General features: G+C 33.6%; 1 protein-coding gene across 2 annotated transcripts in view; it reads left to right on the forward strand.

Annotated features, from left to right (window-relative positions):
- The window catches only part of LOC127731726 (beta-hexosaminidase-like), a 130,091-nt gene that overhangs the window by 28,318 nt on the left and 80,915 nt on the right, over positions 1 to 20,858 (forward strand). Inside the window, exons 7-8 of one of the 2 annotated variants that reach the window (XM_052240566.1) lie at positions 5,327 to 5,455; positions 8,412 to 8,630. In XM_052240566.1, coding sequence (XP_052096526.1) covers positions 5,327 to 5,455; positions 8,412 to 8,547 — 265 coding nt within the window. In that variant the 3' untranslated portion in view covers positions 8,548 to 8,630. Of the gene's footprint in view, positions 1 to 5,326; positions 5,456 to 8,411; positions 8,631 to 20,858 lie in introns of those variants that run through there. The other variant, XM_052240567.1, reaches the window with a different exon arrangement.

The following is a 20,858-nucleotide window of genomic DNA, read 5'->3' on the forward strand; positions in this document are numbered from 1 at the left end:
TAGCTTACTCAATAGAATAAAGTACAAAATCCCTTTCCCAGGAGGAAGGCATGTAGCTTACTCAATAGAATACAGTACAAAATCCCTTTCACAGAAAGAAGGCATGTAGCTTACTCATTAGAATAAAGTACAAAATCCCTTTCACAGAAAGAAGGTATGTAGCTTACTCAATAGAATACAGTACAAAATCCCTTTCACAGAAAGAAGGCATGTAGCTTACTCAATAGAATACAGTACAAAATCCCTTTCACAGAAAGAAGGTATGTAGCTTACTCAATAGAATAAAGTACAAAATCCCTTTCCCAGGAGGAAGGCATGTAGCTTACTCAATAGAATAAAGTGAAGAATCCCTTTCCCAGGAGGAAGGTATGTAGCTTACTCAATAGAATAAAATACAAAACCCCTTTCCCAGGAGGAAGGTATGTAGCTTACTCAATAGAATACAGTACACAATCCCTTCCACAGGAGGAAGGTATGTAGATTACTCAATAGAATAAAGTACAAAACCCCTTTCCCAGGAGGAAGGTATGTAGCTTACTCAATAGAATACAGTACAAAATCCCTTCCACAGGAGGAAGGTATGTAGATTACTCAATAGAATAAAATACAAAATCCCTTTCCCAGGAGGAAGGCATATAGCCTACTCAATAGAATAAAGTACAAAACCCCTTTCCCAGGAGGAAGGCATGTAGCTTACTCAATAGAATAAAGAACAAAATCCCTTTCCAAGAGGAAGGCATGTATCTTACTCAATAGAATAAAGTACAAAATCCCTTTCCCAGGAGGAAGGCATGTAGCTTACTCAATAGAATAAAGAACAAAATCCCTTTCCCAGGAGGAAGGCATGTAGCTTACTCAATAGAATAAAGTGAAGAATCCCTTTCCCAGGAGGAAGGCATGTAGCTCACTCAATAGAATAAAGTACAAAATCCCTTTCCCAGGAGGAAGGCATGTAGCTTACTCAATAGAATAAAGAACAAAATCCCTTTCCAAGAGGAAGGCATGTATCTTACTCAATAGAATAAAGTACAAAATCCCTTTCCCAGGAGGAAGGCATGTAGCTTACTCAATAGAATAAAGAACAAAATCCCTTTCCCAGGAGGAAGGCATGTATCTTACTCAATAGAATAAAGTACAAAATCCCTTTCCCAGGAGGAAGGCTTGTAGCTTACTCAATAGAATAAAGAACAAAATCCCTTTCCCAGGAGGAAGGCATGTAGCTTACTCAATAGAATAAAGAACAAAATCCCTTTCCCAGGAGGAAGGCATGTATCTTACTCAATAGAATAAAGTACAAAATCCCTTTCCCAGGAGGAAGGCATGTATCTTACTCAATAGAATAAAGTACAAAATCCCTTTCCCAGGAGGAAGGCATGTAGCTTACTCAATAGAATACAGTACAAAACCCCTTTCCCAGGAGGAAGGCATGTAGCTTACTCAATAGAATAAAGTACAAAACCCCTTTCCCAGGAGGAAGGCATGTATCTTACTCAATAGAATACAGTACAAAATCCCTTTCCCAGGAGGAAGGCATGTAGCTTACTCAATAGAATAAAGTACAAAATCCCTTTCCCAGGAGGAAGGTATGTATCTTACTCAATAGAATACAGTACAAAATCCCTTTCCCAGGAGGAAGGCATGTATCTTACTCAATAGAATAAAGTACAAAATCCCTTTCCCAGGAGGAAGGCATGTATCTTACTCAATAGAATACAGTACAAAATCCCTTTCCCAGGAGGAAGGCATGTAGCTTAATCAATAGAATACAGTACAAAATCCCTTTCCCAGGAGGAAGGCATGTAGCTTACTCAATAGAATAAAGTACAAAATCCCTTTCCCAGGAGGAAGGCATGTAGCTTACTCAATAGAATACAGTACAAAATCCCTTTCCCAGGAGGAAGGTATGTAGATTACTCAATAGAATACAGTACAAAATCCCTTTCCCAGGAGGAAGGCATGTAGCTTACTCAATAGAATACAGTACAAAATCCCTTTCCCAGGAGGAAGGTATGTAGATTACGCAATAGAATACAGTACAAAATCCCTTTCCCAGGAGGAAGGCATGTAGCTTACTCAATAGAATACAGTACAAAATCCCTTTCCCAGGAGGAAGGTATGTAGATTACTCAATAGAATACAGTACAAAATCCCTTTCACAGGAGGAAGGCATGTAGCTTACTCAATAGAATAAAGTACAAAATCCCTTTCCCAGGAGGAAGGCATGTAGCTTACTCAATAGAATACAGTACAAAACCCCTTTCCCAGGAGGAAGGCATGTAGCTTACTCAATAGAATAAAGTACAAAACCCCTTTCCCAGGAGGAAGGCATGTATCTTACTCAATAGAATACAGTACAAAATCCCTTTCCCAGGAGGAAGGCATGTAGCTTACTCAATAGAATAAAGTACAAAATCCCTTTCCCAGGAGGAAGGTATGTATCTTACTCAATAGAATACAGTACAAAATCCCTTTCCCAGGAGGAAGGCATGTATCTTACTCAATAGAATAAAGTACAAAATCCCTTTCCCAGGAGGAAGGCATGTATCTTACTCAATAGAATACAGTACAAAATCCCTTTCCCAGGAGGAAGGCATGTAGCTTAATCAATAGAATACAGTACAAAATCCCTTTCCCAGGAGAAAGGCATGTAGCTTACTCAATAGAATAAAGTACAAAATCCCTTTCCCAGGAGGAAGGCATGTAGCTTACTCAATAGAATACAGTACAAAATCCCTTTCCCAGGAGGAAGGTATGTAGATTACTCAATAGAATACAGTACAAAATCCCTTTCCCAGGAGGAAGGCATGTAGCTTACTCAATAGAATACAGTACAAAATCCCTTTCCCAGGAGGAAGGTATGTAGATTACGCAATAGAATACAGTACAAAATCCCTTTCCCAGGAGGAAGGCATGTAGCTTACTCAATAGAATACAGTACAAAATCCCTTTCCCAGGAGGAAGGTATGTAGATTACTCAATAGAATACAGTACAAAATCCCTTTCACAGGAGGAAGGCATGTAGCTTACTCAATAGAATAAAGTACAAAATCCCTTTCCCAGGAGGAAGGCATGTAGCTTACTCAATAGAATAAAGTGAAGAATCCCTTCCTCAGGAGGAAGGTATGTAGATTACTCATTGAATAAAGTCAAGAATCCCTTCCCCAGGAGTGAGGCATGTGGTTTACTCGATAGAATAAATTAAAGAATCCCTTTCCCGAGGAGGAAGGCTTGTATGGGTTTTTCTCATTGTTAACGGTCGTACGGTTGCTTATAATTGCTTACATCCACCTCATTTGAACTTTGATGAATAGTTGTCTCATTGGCAATCATACCACATCTCCTTATTATATATATATATATATATTGTAGCTTACTAAATAGAATAAAATAACGAATCCCTTTCCCAAGAGTAAGGTATGTAGCCTACTCAATCCCTTTCCCAGATGGAAGGTATGAAGCTTACTCAATAGAACAAAGTAAAGATTCCCTTTCCAAGATGGAAGGTATGAAGCTTACTCAATAGAACAAAGTAAAGATTTCCTTTCCAAGATGGAAGGGATGAAGCTTACTGAATAGAACAAAGTAAAGATTCCCTTTCCAAGATGGAAGGTATGAAGCTTACTCAATAGAACAAAAAGGTATGAAGCTTACTCAATAGAACAAAGTAAAGATTCCCTTTCCAAGATGGAAGGGATGTAGCTTACTCAATAGAACAAAGTAAAGATTCCCTTTCAAAGATGGAAGGTATGTAGCTTACTCAATAGAATTAAGTAAAGAATCCCTTTCCCAGATGGATGTTATGTAGCTTACTCAATAGAATAAAGTAAAGAATCCCTTCCCCAGGAGTAAGGTATATAGCTTACTCATATATATTAGAATAAAGTTAAGATTTTCTTCACCGACTGAAGCAAGGTATGTAACGCATTCATAAATTAAAGATTAGATGAAATATTCCCTTGCAAGCAAGGCATGCTAATTCATTATTACTTGTATAATAAAATACAGAATATAGGTGCTTTGCCACTTGTCATCAAATGTCGATCTAGGTACAGGGTCCATTACTCTCAAACCTTAGGTTATATAAACTTAGTATAAAAAAGAACAAAGTCTATTTCCAGGTTTCAAGATATGTAACTTACTCATAACAAACATATAGAACCTGGACCAAAGTCAGTAACTTGAACAAACAAAATGTAGAATAAACAATAGAATTCCTCCCAAAACAATATTTATAATTTAGTCTGAATTTTCCCCTCATTTCTTAACCTTTGCTTCTTTTTTTTTTCAATTATAGTCCAATAAACTTGGTGTTTATATATATATATATATATATATATTTCATAATGGAGAAGACTTAATAAGTATGATTTATTTGTGTCTTATCCATTTTGCTTAGATTTAGCAAATACAATTATGTTGAAACTTATAAAGAATGTGACGGGGTTCAAGTGTTTTCGAGCGCACAGTATACACCTTAAAACCGTACAATGGTGTTACAGCACGAGAAATGTACAAACCATTAAATTTAGTTGGTAAGGACTTGACTCTTTAGACCGGCTCGAATCACAAAACGACTAAGGAAATGACAAAAGAGACATTTTACCAATCTCCTAGTATTCTCAGTTACCGCTAGCTTGTTCAAAGCATATACAATTTATGAATAACTATATATCATTTTATCCAAGACTAACATATCGAACAGTACTAATCGAACGGATTTACGTTGAAGACGTCATTAACAGTCTGTGATAAGCATGACCTTGTGCAATGGCAACATTTATAAGTAGCGGAAAAGTATATGACCATGAGTGTTCATAACTCTATGGTATAGCAATACAAATATACTTGTGTATTAATTTATTACAAAAGAAGCTTATGTATTAATTTATTACAAAAGAAGCTTAGTTATATGTCCTAAGCTCTGCTTTAAAATAATGGGAATTGGAACACATTATCCTATTTAGTAAAAGAGCAGTAGCTAAAAACTAATCTTGCTCTCTGGTATATTACTTTTACAAAGTAAAATAATCTGTCATTTACCATTATCGTTGGCCTGAAGAAATGTATTCAACCAGTAAAATGCTTTCGATGAAGAAAAATTGTTGGATATAATTTATAATGTGTACACAAAATTGTCATCTAAGTAGAACAAAATTAAACAAGAATAAAACAAACAGAAGATGGCTACTTGTAAGAGGTCAGTTTATAATATTTTACAATATAAACGCTTATAACAATACCCAACAGACGGTAGTGCATACATTTTGTAATATATACGTATAAAACTACAAAGTCATACTAAGTTAATTTACCTAATTGTTTGCAGTCTAGAAGGTGACGAGATCAAATTCAACACAGCTTTCCCAGGACTGAGTGTAGAGTTTAGCACCAACTCTCAGACGTGGAATAATGGAACGATACTATACACAGGATCACCTGTCTTCCTAAGAACAAAGTATGTATTACTGTAATAACTATCAGTTATCGTTGTTTTTAAATAAAATAAAGGCTCAAGATACCTAAGGGATAGTCAAACTCATAAGTATAAAACGAGCAGACAATACCTTGGCAAAAAAACGAAAAACGACCAGAAGACAGACAACAGTCTATAAAACACAACACGAACAACTAAAGACTAAGCAACACAAACCAAATAAAAATCAGGAGGTGATCTCATGTGCTCCGGACGTGTAAGCAGAACCTGCTTCACATGTGGAACCGGTCGTTTTACTCATGTAAGTATAAACCCGATGATATGTCTAATTCAGATGGTCACATTTGTAGAAAAGAGAACGGGATTTTGGTTACGACAATTGTAACATATCCTTCGTCATCTGTAAGACAGATATTTCATAACCGTCAACTAACTCGTGATGGCGTCTGTAAAATTTTGAAAAGGGATGACTTTAACTTCACCACTTGAAACTCTTGGTTTAATAGCTTCGTTGTAATTAGCAACACCTATAACAAGGAGATCATCAAAGGAATAAACTCATGATAGATACCAGGATTAAAATTTTGTACACCAGATCCGCTGTTCGTCTACAAACTCATCAGTACCGCTCAAATCCAAAATATTTAAAAGTACGAATTTAAAGAGCATTGATGACCTAATTGCAAGCTCTGATGTCTGGCATAAACTGGTAAATATATTCTCTATATGTAGGCGCTGCTGGAATGTTGCTACTTTGAAATAGAAAGTTTACAATTGGGAAGCTGTAATCATCTAACTTGTTGTAAAGTTTGTTCTCAACCTACCCTATTTGTCAATTTCTAGATGCAAGTCAAGATTTGAGGTGGACTGTATCTGTTGTATCTTTTATGTCAAGTTGGATGGGATAGATGCGTTCAAAAATACACATGTATATAGTTACAAAACTTTAAATTATTCAATGAGAGGACATTATCTATATAGCGTAACGTGAATTTAAAAGGTACAGCTAGTTTCTTTTCATTCTTCCTAAAAAGCTGCTGTATGAAGTCTGCCTCATGTAAATAAAGGTACAAGTCGACAAGAGGAGGACCACAGCTGGTTCCTATGCGGACACCGAATGTAACAAATGTGTTATAATTCAAAAAATCAAGAACCTTGATAATGTCAGTATCATAGGTTGTTATGTTTGAATCAGAGTGGTCTTTTGTACGAAGTACGATTTATCCCTCTCTAAAAAAAGATATTTGTATCGTTGCTGCCCGTTCGGTTTTTTTTTTTTTTTTTTTGTAAACAAAGCAGGACAAATTCTTTTGATTTGTCTTTTAATTTTGAATAGAAAATATTTGTGTAGAGGAAAGAAAAGTCAAATGTTTTAATACTATTGCAAGAGGAAATATACTTAAATTGTATCTTATCTACCGAATGATTGATTTTTTTAGTTTCAATCTCTGATTTACACGGCCCCTTGATAAATAGTTTCACAACAGCTCTGAAGCCCGGATTTGATTGCTTGCTGATAAAATTGATGTTGATAATTTAGAAAGCGGTTTCATGAAGCACTTGGAAGACCCGAAAATATAGATTAGGATTATTGAATATATTGAGAAGTATTGTTAGACTATCATTTATCGCGATCTTGCGAGTGCAATATGATATACTGCGAGGGACAATATTTCTCAACTTTAGTGCAGAACATTAACCCTTTTATAATATTGTACATTGTGTCCTCACTTATTTTATTTTGGTTTCACAGCAACCTTACAAATTAGTTAAGGTCGTTACCAGGAATTGAATGCACATGACAATAAGTATCCTTCGTTTACATTTTCCACGAGTTAGTGTCTCTGTTTGGTAAACAGTCCTCACTGGTACCTCTTCACCCAATTAACATTGTTGTTTTTTTTTGGGGGGGGGGGGGGGAGGGTTTGCTTATAATAAGTCAAAATGACATCATATTTTATCGTAGTCCAATTTGTATAGTGTGTTGATGCACCAAAATAACGTATTCATTCAAATATATACAAACAGCATACGATGTGCTACAGGGTTTACTAATGCTAAGATATTAAAACGTGAAATCGTCGCGTTAATCATAGATTTGAGTTGGAAGTCGTCGATCGGTGTCAATATCAAGGAAACCATCGTAATATGAAGCAGATGTGGTTAATCAAGTAACAGTCATCAGTCATCAATATTTTTGAACGTGAGATTAAAACACCTTTTCGTGCTTTTTTGTCTTTGAGAACAACTGAACAAATGTGTCGTCGATCAAATAGTCCAGCATATTGATGAAAGCAGTTTTTGTGTATTTGCTGTTTGAATCAGTGTGGCTCTTTACAAAGTAATATTTCTTGACCTAAACAAGCAATGTGTATCTACGATGTCCATTGTGTGTAGAAAAGGCGGTTAATGAGAAGGTGTATTCCATCTTTTAAGTTTATCATGAGTAATAGAAGTGTAAAGCCTAGAAACATCAAAAGTTTATATGTTACTGCAAATTTCTAAAGATTGTGGTTGAAGATTTTGATCTTTATTAGTTTTAAGAAACTTTTTTTCTGAATAAATGACAGAGCAGCTTTGATCCATAAGGTTTCATTGTTCGGTTTTGGTTCATGTAGCTCGCGCTAACCTTATTTTCTAGAATAGTCTCATCGTCAGTCATAACTTATCATATTTCATATTGGTTTGATATAGATGTTTCAGTTTTAGGTGTAGGCAGAATTTATGACAAAACACAGTTGCAAATAAAAAAAGAATACATCGAGGAAAGCTGCTTGAAAGGTGCTGAACGCATTTTGTCCTGTAGGGGCCTTTCATAATTGACTAAAATGTATGGAGTTTTAAGAAAGTTCGTACAGTGAACTATAGTCACTTACATCCACGTTTTGTGTTTAAGATAGTTGTATAATTGATATTCAAACAATACCTTCGTATTTTGATTACAAGTATTTTTACCTCATAGTTTTTAAATTTACAGATCTGCAGATGGCAAGAGAACCAGTCGAGTAATTTCGTTTTCTCCAATAACATCGTCAGCTCAGCTGATACAGTTGTCATTAACAACGGTTATGTTCTGTTCTTTTCTGATGTATACATTTTTGCTCAAGGGTTAATTTAATGTAATTTTTCCTTTTAAAATTTAACAATCATTTTTTAGTTTGTTTATTACTTTTATATTAAAGGTCTATATTACATATGTATGTTTTACTTTCGTTTTTATTGGGTGATACTGAAAATATTCAGAAGCCAGAACGATTCAAATCTGGTTTACAAATACCTTTGAAAGTTTATAACATGAAGACCAATCGTTTCCAAAAAAGAATTCTATTTTTGTTTATCTATTTTCGTCTGATGTACATGTATATTTAGAATGGATATCATTCTGGACACTCTATTAAAAGACAAACAACAGTATACAAAACACAACATAGAAAACTAAAGACCGAGCAACACGAACCCCATCAAAAACCAGGGTTGATCCTATGAGCTCGGGATAGGTAAGAAGATCCACTTGTTGCACCCATCGTGCTGCTCATAGAAAAGCAACACAGTGATGAGTCTTATTTGGTATGTAACTTTCGAGGAAAGGAGGACGATATTGTATATTAAGGATGTTCGCTACTCTGTTTCAAAATAACAAGATTTTTATAAATTGATAGTATATAAATAATGGAACTAAAAAAACAAAAAAATGAAGGGTCCGTGTCTTTGTTTTCCAGATGTATGCCATTGAAAAATTGGCGGGAAATGATTCTCTCTAGAATTTTCATACATTTAACAGTGGTACCTTTATTCTTTCAAAAACTATGTAAAAAAACATGGATTTTTATAAGATTTTCAAATATGGCTTTTAAAACTATATGTAATAAAATAGTGAAATGAAAAGTAGGGGTTAGCGGCCAAAAATGTTTATGGCACTACATGGATAAAACCAGATGATTCCGAAAATCTTACAAAAAATTAAACAAGAGGAGCGAACATCCTAAAATCCTAGACAATAGGTTTTTGCTGAATCTTATATTGATAATTACAAGACAAAAATCCATCTAGCTTTGTTGAGTGTTTGTATATTTTTGTACTGCATTTATGCATACGTTAGTTCTCCACCAGATGTAAAGTTACATACAACATTTTTGTACCCTCAAGTGAAATATAAATTTTAAATGCTTATTTGTTCTTCGCCTGATATAAAGCAACCTATTACATTTGGGTACTTACTTGCATGCATACGCTAGTTTTTTACAAGGTGAACAGTTGCATATTACATTTAATAACATTAATATATATAGTTCATTAATTTGTTTTGTCTTTAAAAACTAACGATTCAATTAATCGTTACTTTGTACATTTTTATATTACTAGTAACAATAGTTTGTATTCTATTACATTTGTTAATAAAAGTTTCCCCAAACACTGATGCAAACAACAACTAATCAATCGAAAGGTCATCTTAAAACATACAATAATTGTACACATACATGTAGATGTAAAAATAAGAAGATGTGGTATGACTGTCCATGAGACAACTCTCCACAAGAGACCAAATGACATAGAAACTATCAATTATAGGTCACCGTACGGCCTTCAAAAATGAGCAAAACCCATACCGCATAGTCAGCTATAAAAGGCCCCGAAATGACAAATGTATAACAATTCAAGTAAGAAAGCTTATGGCCTGATTTATGTTTAAACAATGAACGAAAAATAAATATGATATACAGCAACAAACGAAAACCACTGAATATCAGGCTCTTGACTTGGGACAATGCACATATATAATTTGGCGAGGTTAAGCTAGTTTGAAGGCGCCAACCCTTTCCCTAACTTTGGACAGTGGTAACAGTACAACATAAGGACAAACTACAAAAATCAGTTGAAAAGGGATAAACTCATCAGATCGATACAAAGCAAACAAAAATACATCTAACAAAAACACAGACCGGACGTGGCAGGGTACTTATACATCCCCACTACAAAAGAGACACGACGCACAGATCTGAGAGTACTCGCAGTTACTGACAGTTAGTTCAAAGCCAATAACAACTAATGCAAAATTATGCATCAAAGACTAAAATATCAATGTATTCTCATGTTTCTTTACAATCTTATTTATTACAAAAAAAAAAGCTACATTATAAGTTATACATACAGGTGACTTGTGTGGTACAGATTATTTTAGTAAATTGCTTTTTCATGAGCAATGTGAACTTCCAAACAAAACTGGTCCCCCTTCTCCTCTCTCTCTCTCTCTCTCTCTCTCTCTCTCTCTCTCTCTCTCATAATAAATAAAATAGAATTGGATATACATAAATGAAACACTTAACCAAATTCAACGACGCAATAAACATTGATATTCCAATATGACATTTAATATCTGGGGATTGGCATACGGTTATGTATATTGCATAATTTGTTACATAACGGATGTTTACCTTTCCGCTTAAAAGATGGTAAAATAGGTGAATTACGATTGTTTATTAGTTGGTCTTACGAGTATCATTTATTGAATACACTGTGTAAGGCCAAACTAAACAAAAATACGTGTGTTTAGGATTTCCGTACCTTCCATAGTACTTAGCTGTTGGTTATTGTTGGCACTTTGGTAGCTGTTAGGTGGTCCTCATACTCATACGTGGGAAGAACATCGCTGATGTCAAGGTCACATAAATTGATCGAATAAAAAAAAAAGTAAAATCATTCACGTTCCTAAACGTAAGTATGTGCGTGAAAACTTGCATATAAAACTGTATTAACGTGTTTCTTACAATTAATTCATGTATAACTATACTCATACCTATAACACATTCGACAAAACAAAACATTTTTTAATGTTTAAGATTACATTAAAATTGTATTCATCTGAATTACCTATACCTGTTGACTTGAAAATCTAAAAAAAAAAAGGTTTTCAATTATAAAACATTGTTTACGTAAACAACAATAAATATTTCAGACTATTTACCTATTTTTCTAATCTGGGACCAAATGCGAATATGGCATGCATAGATGTAATTCTATAACAGTACAGTGAAGATTCACTTACTTATATATTTCACCATTCGTTACACTACAAAAGTCAAAGAGTCTGAAAAGACCAGTTTTTGTCTGAATTTGCATGAATTTTTACTCGACATTCTTAATTTGTCTGAATAATTTTTAAAAATTCTTGACATAGTATGAATTTGTCTAATAAGGTTCTTGATTTTTCTTGACAAGTGTCTTGACAGTATGAACATTGTCTTAAAATTTCTCGACACTTCCTGTATCATCTGATAAGAGTCTGGATTAGTCTCGACCAATTCTTGACTGTCTTAAATTTGTCTCGATCTGTCTTGACATATTCTTGATATTCTTAATAATGTCTGAATATGTCTCGACATATTCTTGACATTCTAAATAGTGTCTGAATATGTCTCGACACATTCTTGACAGTCTTAAATATGTCTTGACACTATCTCAACAGTATAAATTTCGCCTGAAATGTGAACAGACTTATTCTGCACTGTTTATGACATTCTATTGCTGTTGTATACTCCTTTTTATTATGGATAAACTAAACTTTGAAGAATCAAGGATTAATTTGGTATAGTAAGATACCCTTTTGGTGCAACTAAGTTGGAATACCCTGAATAATCCCACATGTAGTTTAATTTTGATTTATTTTTATTAAACATTTAAGTAATTGTTTTCACTTGGAATATAAGTCAAAGGTATTGACAAACAGCATTTAGATTTTTGCCGTTCGCAAAACTGCCAGTCAAATTTGCTTTACTAAAATAGGTGTCTTGTATCTCTTTTGGACCCCACAATTCATCTTTTGGGTTTGTGTGGCTAAAAAAAGAGGGGGGGGGGCTTTCGTTTAGGTCAAAGAATTTGTTCCCATCTTGATTCAAAAACCTTATTCATTTTTTAGAACAACCCAAAAACATTTTTTATTCAAATTTGAGTGTTGAATTTTATAATTTTTTTATCAAAAATAAATATTTGTGATAACTCCTTCCTGAAAAGAAAAAAATGTTTAGATCTATATTATGCAAGTCTGTGTGGGACCCATTATAAATACATTTTTTTTTTTATTATTCCTGGAGTAGATAATAATTTTCTTTTAATCTTTGGGAATTATTCAATTTGTTTTTATGTTAAAATAATTAACTTCATAATTTTGATGAAGAAAATCCATTTCAATTCAATTTTTTTTCATCAAAATGATGATTTTCATTTTCATCTATCAACAAACTTTTTAAATTGTAGTGGCATGGTCGGTCAACTGATAAGTTGTATGGCTGATTACAGGTAAAGCAATAACTTCTATTTGACAGTTGCGTGTACTCTGGGGTGTGGAATACCTTAATTTTATGGGGAACATCCTGTCCATGTGTAATACTTAATATATTCCAACAGATGACATTACACAAATTCTTCTTCTGTTAAATGAATGATTTGTATATCATCATAATTTGCTATTTATATAAACCACATTTTGGTATAATAATTATTTACCATATCAACATTGAATATTATGAATGTAGAATGAAATATGTGTACAGTATGATTGGTTTGAATCATTTAATTTATAAGATTTAGGAATCAAAATTTGTAATTATTTAAAAACCCACATTGAAATTGTTTTATATCAACACACCCACATTTGAATTATTTTATACTTTAGATTTCATAGCCATATTTGCATTTGTAAAAATATTTATATACCCAAATTTTCAATTATTTTACATGCCCAACTTTTATTTTTGTTGTAAAGAAGTGCAACTTGAAACAACAGTATATCATATAAAGAGAAATAAAGATTAAAGTTATATCATGAATATTGGTCATGATTTGTAAAACTCAGAATTGCAAGTAAATTTAAGACACGATTCAAAATGTTCAGAATATATCAAGCCATACTGAGAAAAAATAAGAATGTCGAGAATATGTCGAGAAATTTCAAGACAGTATTCAAAAGTCAAGAATTTGTCAAGAAATTTTAAGACCATATTCAGAATGTCGAGAATATGTCGAGTAAATTTCATACAAATTTAATATAAATGAGAATTTGTCAAGAAAAATTAAGACACAAGTCATACTTTTGAAGAATGTCGAGTAAAAGTTCATGCAAATTAAGACAAAAACTGGTCTTTTCAGACTTTTAGACTTTTGTAGTGTTAGATTGTGGAAACTCTGTTGAAAATGGAAAGTACAAAATGAATTTTACATATAAAAATAAGAATATGTTATGATTGACAGCGAGACAAATTCACCACCAAACACCAAATAACGTAGCAGTTAGCAACTATTATAGATCAAAGTATGGCCTTCAACAATGAGCAAAAATCATACCTTAATTTAGACATGCTATACATGGTATTAAAATTACAAAAGTATAACAATTCAAGTTAAAAAGCCTATGGCCTATGTTATGCACAAAATAATAAACGAAAAACAAATATGATATACAGCAACAAACGACAACCACTGAATTACAGGTTCCTGACTTGGAACAGGCACATACAGGATGTGGCGGGGTTAAACAAGTTCGCTGGCGTATTAAACGTATTCATATCGGATACATAATCACCTCTTGCACTTTCTACTCTTATAATACATCTGATATAAAGGTTTGCATGTAATTATATGATATTACAGAATACAGGCATGGTATATGCATCATGTATTATCTAATGTTGAATGATAAAACTTGATTTGTTTATGTTAAGATTTTTTTATTTAAACAATCAGTGCTAGCTAAATACCATATCGGAAGGAGCTTTTACAATGTTGTTTAATTTTTAAAATGATGACTTATATTACCTTTTAATAAACTTTCTACACTGATACTGTACAATTACAATGTCATTCTTTGTACCTAGGTTTATAGGACAATTTTCAAATATTCTTTTGTCATATGTGATGGAGGCGTAACGGTAACCTTGAGTTTCGAGGTTCAAACAAGTACTTAAAAATAACAACGTCAATGCATATTAAATCTGAACTACTTGTAATCCATATGAGTATGGTGTAATAATTTCATCAGGAAGTAAAAATGTCACGGCGATCAGTGACATACAAAAGGTTTCAGAAAACAGTAATCCACATGACACCGAAATATCAAATCCAAAAATAGAACAGTACACCATTTTTGTTAAATCTTCTTCACCTAATAGAACGAGAACTCCTGTTTTTTTTTTCAGAACAGAATTGTCACGTTATATACAATATATGTATCTCTTTGTGTTAATTTTTTTTATATAATTTTAACTGAAGATGGAGCTTTAACGGATTGAGAAATAATCCTGTATTCAATATGTGAATTACAGTACTGCCAAGTTTTCATGAAGCAAATGCGTGAGATTTGGCCAAAATTGTAAAGATCAAAGAGAAAAAACAATAGATCAAAGGAAAATGCCGCCAAATATGCATGAAAATGCGTGAGTCTATTGCAATAGCGTGAGACTTGGCAGCCCTGGTTCAATTAGTATGATATTTTGTATAGTTGTGTTTTCTAGACAAATAGGTAAAACAAAAACACCGTACACCGTATCTCGTCCGGTATAATCTTAAATCACTCCGTACACCGTATCTCGCGCGGTATAATCTTAAATCACTCCGTACACCGTATCTCGTGCGGTATAATCTTAAATCACTCCGTACACCGTATCTCGTGCGGTATAATCTTAAATCACTCCGTACACCGTATCTCGCGCGGTATAATCTTAAATCACTCCGTACACCGTATCTCGTGCGGTGTAATCTTAAATCACTCCGTACACCGTATCTCGTGCGGTATAATCTTAAATCACTCCGTACACCGTATCTCGTGCGGTATAATCTTAAATCACTCTCGGTCATAACGGTTACAATTTGATTAGCCTTTCGTTATCAAATCGAAAAATTGATTTTTTTTTTGTCATTTGAAAAAAATATCGTATCAGACTAGATGAGATGAGAAATGTATATGTTTTGCCTTCTATTGATGTTAGATACAATATTTGTAAATAACTTAATTTTGGATGTAACGCGTCTTCTGATTGGCTGACAGTGTTTTGTCTATCAGCTCATAGACATAATTTTGTCATGTGACCGTGACATCATCACCGTTTTTTTCATGATTTACTCCGGCTTAAAATAGAATTAAGAATTAAATTATAAGGAATGACTGTAATTTTTTTTCTGTCTATTCGAAATAACATCAAAAATGTGGTGCACACTTTAAAACAACCCGTTACGCGGGTTATTCAGTGTGCACCACATTTTTTATGTTATTTCTTCATAGACAGAAAAAAATATTAAAGTCATTCCTTAAATAAAAAAATATTTCTTTTACAACTTCTTAATTAGAACTTTGAAAAGTAATACATGTATACTCAAAATTGATATACATCTCTTTCCTGAATATGCTACTAGTATACATATAATGGCAATAAGAACTGATAATTTTAAATTCCTTTAGCTCCTAACTATTTCAACCTTCCTGGAAAAGTAGATTTTTTTTTCTAAATCAACATGCGGCTCGCTTGATCTCAGTTCTTCATTAGTCAAAACTCCGTTATGACGTTAGATTTACTTAATTTCCTCGTATTTCACTCTTGCGACTTCAACAACGTGAAGAAAGACTACCATGGTTGATGCTATCACACAGAAAGAGCAAACTTTTTTTACAAATCATTGAAAAAGAAAGATAAAATTCGCATTCATATTGACAAAAAATTAGTAGAGGAACAGATTTCATCACCATATCTGTTGATGTATAATATTTCTTCAATTTCGAGCGTAACCATTAGATTTAAATTAGCCTTGCGGTATCAATTTATAAATTGAACTGTTACAGTGGAGAAATATTTTATCACACTCGGTGTTGTGATGAATGTATATGCATTTCCTCCTATCGGTATTTGATACAATATGTATAATCCTCGTTCGATACCTTAAATTAGTGTTAACTATGTTTGTGCCCTAAAAGTAATTCAGTGTTTACTCCAATTGAAATTTAAATAGTAACATTTATACGATACCAATTTTACTGTACACGATTTTCAAAACGTAATTAGATATAAGAAGATGTGGTATGAGTGCCAATGAGACAACTCTCCATCCAAGTCAAAATTTATAAAAGTAAACCAATAAAGGTCAAAGTACGGTCTTCAACATGGAGCCTTGGCTCACATCGAACAGCAAGCTATAAAGGGCCCCAAAAATTACTAGTGCAAAACCATTCAAACGGGAAAACCAACGGTCTAATCTATATAAAAAACGAGAAACACTTATGAACCACAACTACAGAACATCAGATTCCAAACTTAAAACAGATGCAAACAATTGCAGCGGGTTTAAACTTTTAATGGTACCAAACCTTCAACCTTATCTGAAACAATAGTGTAACATCACAACATAGAAAGCCACACTATAAAATATCAATTGAAATGGCTTAACTCAATCAAAAGTAATGTCTTTTTCGTAACGCTCGAGAAATCTACAACCTATATATAACACATGCATCCTTGCATTTTAACAATACTAGAAAAACTCCCGTGTCCGTGACTGAATTAAAGTACGTACCTACGCTTAATTCTTAGTCTGAATTATTTTTGTATTCGCATTGTCGTCTTATAAAGTCATGCTGATTATAAGGTGCAATTTTTCTCTTCTGTTAAAATCTTTCTGTTTGAAACTGTCCGGGTTTTCTTACCACAATCGGAAACTACATGTGACATATACTGTTATCGGTATCGGATTAGACCCGGAACCTGTTAATTATTGGTAATATCAATTATGTGGAAAGCAAAAGGGCCTGGAATGGTGTTATTTTTAATCAACACCATTGTACTATATTAGTTATATAGAAAGTTGAATTATTTGATTCGTCGTTTTTACATCATGCCGACTAGCACATTGGACCTCATTATTTTAGTAGTATAGATACATTACATAGAAACATATGAACGATAATTCACATCATATAGTCCATTGAAAAGAAATCAGCTTGGACGTTTTTATTCATCAAAATAAACAAATTATGTCATGCCATTTTCAATGTGACTCATTGAAGCAGTCATTGTAAAGATTGCAGCCATTCGTTGAAATACGTTTTACAATTTCGATATAGTATTTATAACACGGTAGGTTTTAATAACCCCTTGACGGAAGTGTTTATCGATTATTTTAAATCGGTAGAGTTTTTTTAAAAATATCAAGGCCATTCATATGTTACCAATCTATGGAAAGTGCGAATCGAAAAAAGCGTTTCATTTGTAGAGTAGCGATATTTTCTTTTGTAAACCAGATGAATTGTGGGAAAATCACAGACATATATCAAAGTATGTAAGCAAAAACAACCTTTACGGTAAATATTTGTTTTTACTTTTTAAAACGTCTGTACAACTACCCATGAAGTGTGTACATATAATTCCAATTAGTTTGTATTTATACGAGAAAAAAGGCAAATTGGATTAAATGGAACCTATTTGTACGATGTATTGAAGTGTACAAATACGAAGACAATAACATAGCATAACAGTGGAATGCACTTGCAATGTGTTCGATTTCATTTTAAGCCATACTCACATGTTAAAGATTGACAATGCTATATTTTCTTATATGAGTGCGATATTTTTCTCATAGAATAACGATATGTTTTTTGTATGACAAACTTATTAATGATGTACTTTTCTTATAGAAATGCAATATTTTTTTCATATGAAAACAAAAATTGCAACAATATTGCAAGATGAATTTCAAACAATCAAGAAACATCGAAATCTATTCATGATAGGTTAGATGGAGTAGGCAAATTATGATCGCTGACACTGACATTTCGTACATAATGTAACATGAGGAGATGTAAAACAACTATCCAACAGATTCAAAATGACGCGAATATGAGCAATTATAGGTCAACGAAAGGCCATCAACAATGAGCAAAACCAATACCGTATACAGTCAGCTATGAAAATCCTGACATGACAAAAAGTGAAAAGATTCAAACAAACAAAAAATGGTCTGATTTATGACAAAACAATAAACGAAAACAGTGACACACCCACACACACAAACACACACACACACACAGCCTGATGTTGAAGATCTACAACTCGAAGAGAACGTATATTTTGACCCTGTTAGTTCAACAATGCCTTCTGAAAATTTAATAAACTGGCAACAGAAAGATATGTCTCGCCGTTTTGTAATTTTGAAAGTAAAATGCAAATATTGAATCTAAATATTTAATAGCAATATTTAAACATGTAAACTATGCAAAACACTCAAAGTCAGTAAACCATGATTTATGGTGCAGGACTAAGTGGGGTTGAATAATCTCAATGGAAAGGAGATGTTCTAATACTAATGCATTTACATACCAAATATCACTGACATACCACAAGTGGTTCCCCTTAAACTGACCTAATCACAAACTAATACATGCTAAGTAAGCAAAAGTTTAAAATTTAATAGACCATGACTGAGTGGACGGGGCCAAACAATATCTATGGAAGAGAGGTGTGCCAAATACAACTGCATACCGTTTATCATTGACCTTCCACCAGTGGTTTCCCATAAACTGATCTGATCACAAACTAATAAATTGTTGACGCCGCCAACAACGCCGTCGGAAACAACATACCGAAGTCTCGCTTTTTGGCTATCTCAAGGCGAGACAAAACCTAGTCGACAGAAATACCCAAGTACATCATATACACTTAATCAAAACTGCGACTACATTCAACATTATCCAGTTGTACCCACCCACAGGTACTACATTGGTAAAACTGAATGTGACTATTGACCAGAACTTTGCAGCCAAAGTATTCGTTCATCGGATAGAACTTTGCTCTGATTACCATTTATGGAAAAATTTACCAACAATATTTGATTGGATCATTAACATTTAATTTCTTTTAGCCGAACTTGAGAGTTACTCTTTGTGTGTAGGGAACTTTGAAAGTGACTTGATTGATGTTATATCAGTTGAATATGATGTCTATACTTTAATGTAAAAATAAATTATTGAACATCATACATTAAGTTCCTTTACATACTTAAACTTGGATAATATTATGTAAACCTGCTTTTACTCATTGGTGGTTGGTGCATATTAACTATGTCTCCCCTCCCGCCATTGCCTTTGTCCAGTTTTTATGTACATATGTGTGATTAATGTCTATGAGTAGCAAATTAAGGGGACGTGGTATGATCGCCAATGAGACAACTATCCACCCAATATCAACTGAAAGTTTGCAAACTACATGTAAATACGAGAAACGGAAACGTACCGGACAGAACGGATGTCGAACGTACGGACGAGTACCGCATAAAATGGACACCTAACGGAAGCGTACCGGATAAAAAGGATGAACAAGATAAGCGGAAAATTAAAGGCGGCAATAATAATACATGTAAATCACATACACATGACCTTAAAATAATTAAAAAGTTTCCGTGTAACTGGTTTTAGTTTATTCCTAAATAAGAGCTGCTTGATAGTGAAGACGTGCTATAAATAATAAACATTCATGACACTCAAGAAATCTGACATACCAATAATTGGCATTTCTGACGCAAAATTTTCAAGCATTTATCCATTTTGCATTCGGTACGTGTCCGATATATCCGTTATCCTTTCGTTCATGTCCGTTTCACATCCATGTTATCCGTTATACGTCTGGTAGAAGTCCGTCGGTGAATTGCTCTACCGGACCTCCAACGGATGTGTATAACGGACAAGTAACGGATACAAAACGGAAACGGTACGGACGAGTACCGTAAAAAACGGACGCCTATCGGATGTTAATCGGACATTTAATCCGTTGGACATCCGTTCAAAGTTTTGAACATGCTTAAAATTTTCCACCGGACAGAACGGACGTCGACGGATAAAACGGACGATGAACGGACATGAAACGGATATGGACGGACGTCTAACGGATAAGAACGGACGTCTAACGGACAGGAACGGATTGAAAAAAGTTATCCGTTCGAACATAATTGTCACATACACCATGTCAATGTCACTGACACAGCAAACAAACAAGACAAGTGGTATTCAGAAATAATCAAGACTATGTTTGATTTTAACGTTGAACCCTAGCTTGCAAAGGGTTGCATGATCCAGAAATAAGTATATATGCAAGGATTTATATAGAAATGTAGACGACTGTATCTCGGGCCTATGATGTATTTGTCCTGGGTTTTCCTTATTTCTACTGATACTGGTTGGCGCTTTCTTTTATGTAATGAAGTAATAGAGAAATGTTTTTAACATAAGAATATGACCATGTCAGTTGTTTCAACATTTAAAATCAATACCTATAGTAATCCTCATTTTTCAACCTATAAAATGTTTTTGTGAAGTTCATTATGAGACATGTGTCAGTGAATTTACCTTTTTCTATAATTTCAATTTTTTAATATATTTTGATAAACATTTTCATTA

The sequence above is a fragment of the Mytilus californianus genome, unplaced genomic scaffold (genome assembly GCF_021869535.1).
Source record: "Mytilus californianus isolate M0D057914Y unplaced genomic scaffold, xbMytCali1.0.p SCAF_20, whole genome shotgun sequence".
Taxonomy (NCBI): domain Eukaryota; kingdom Metazoa; phylum Mollusca; class Bivalvia; order Mytilida; family Mytilidae; genus Mytilus; species Mytilus californianus.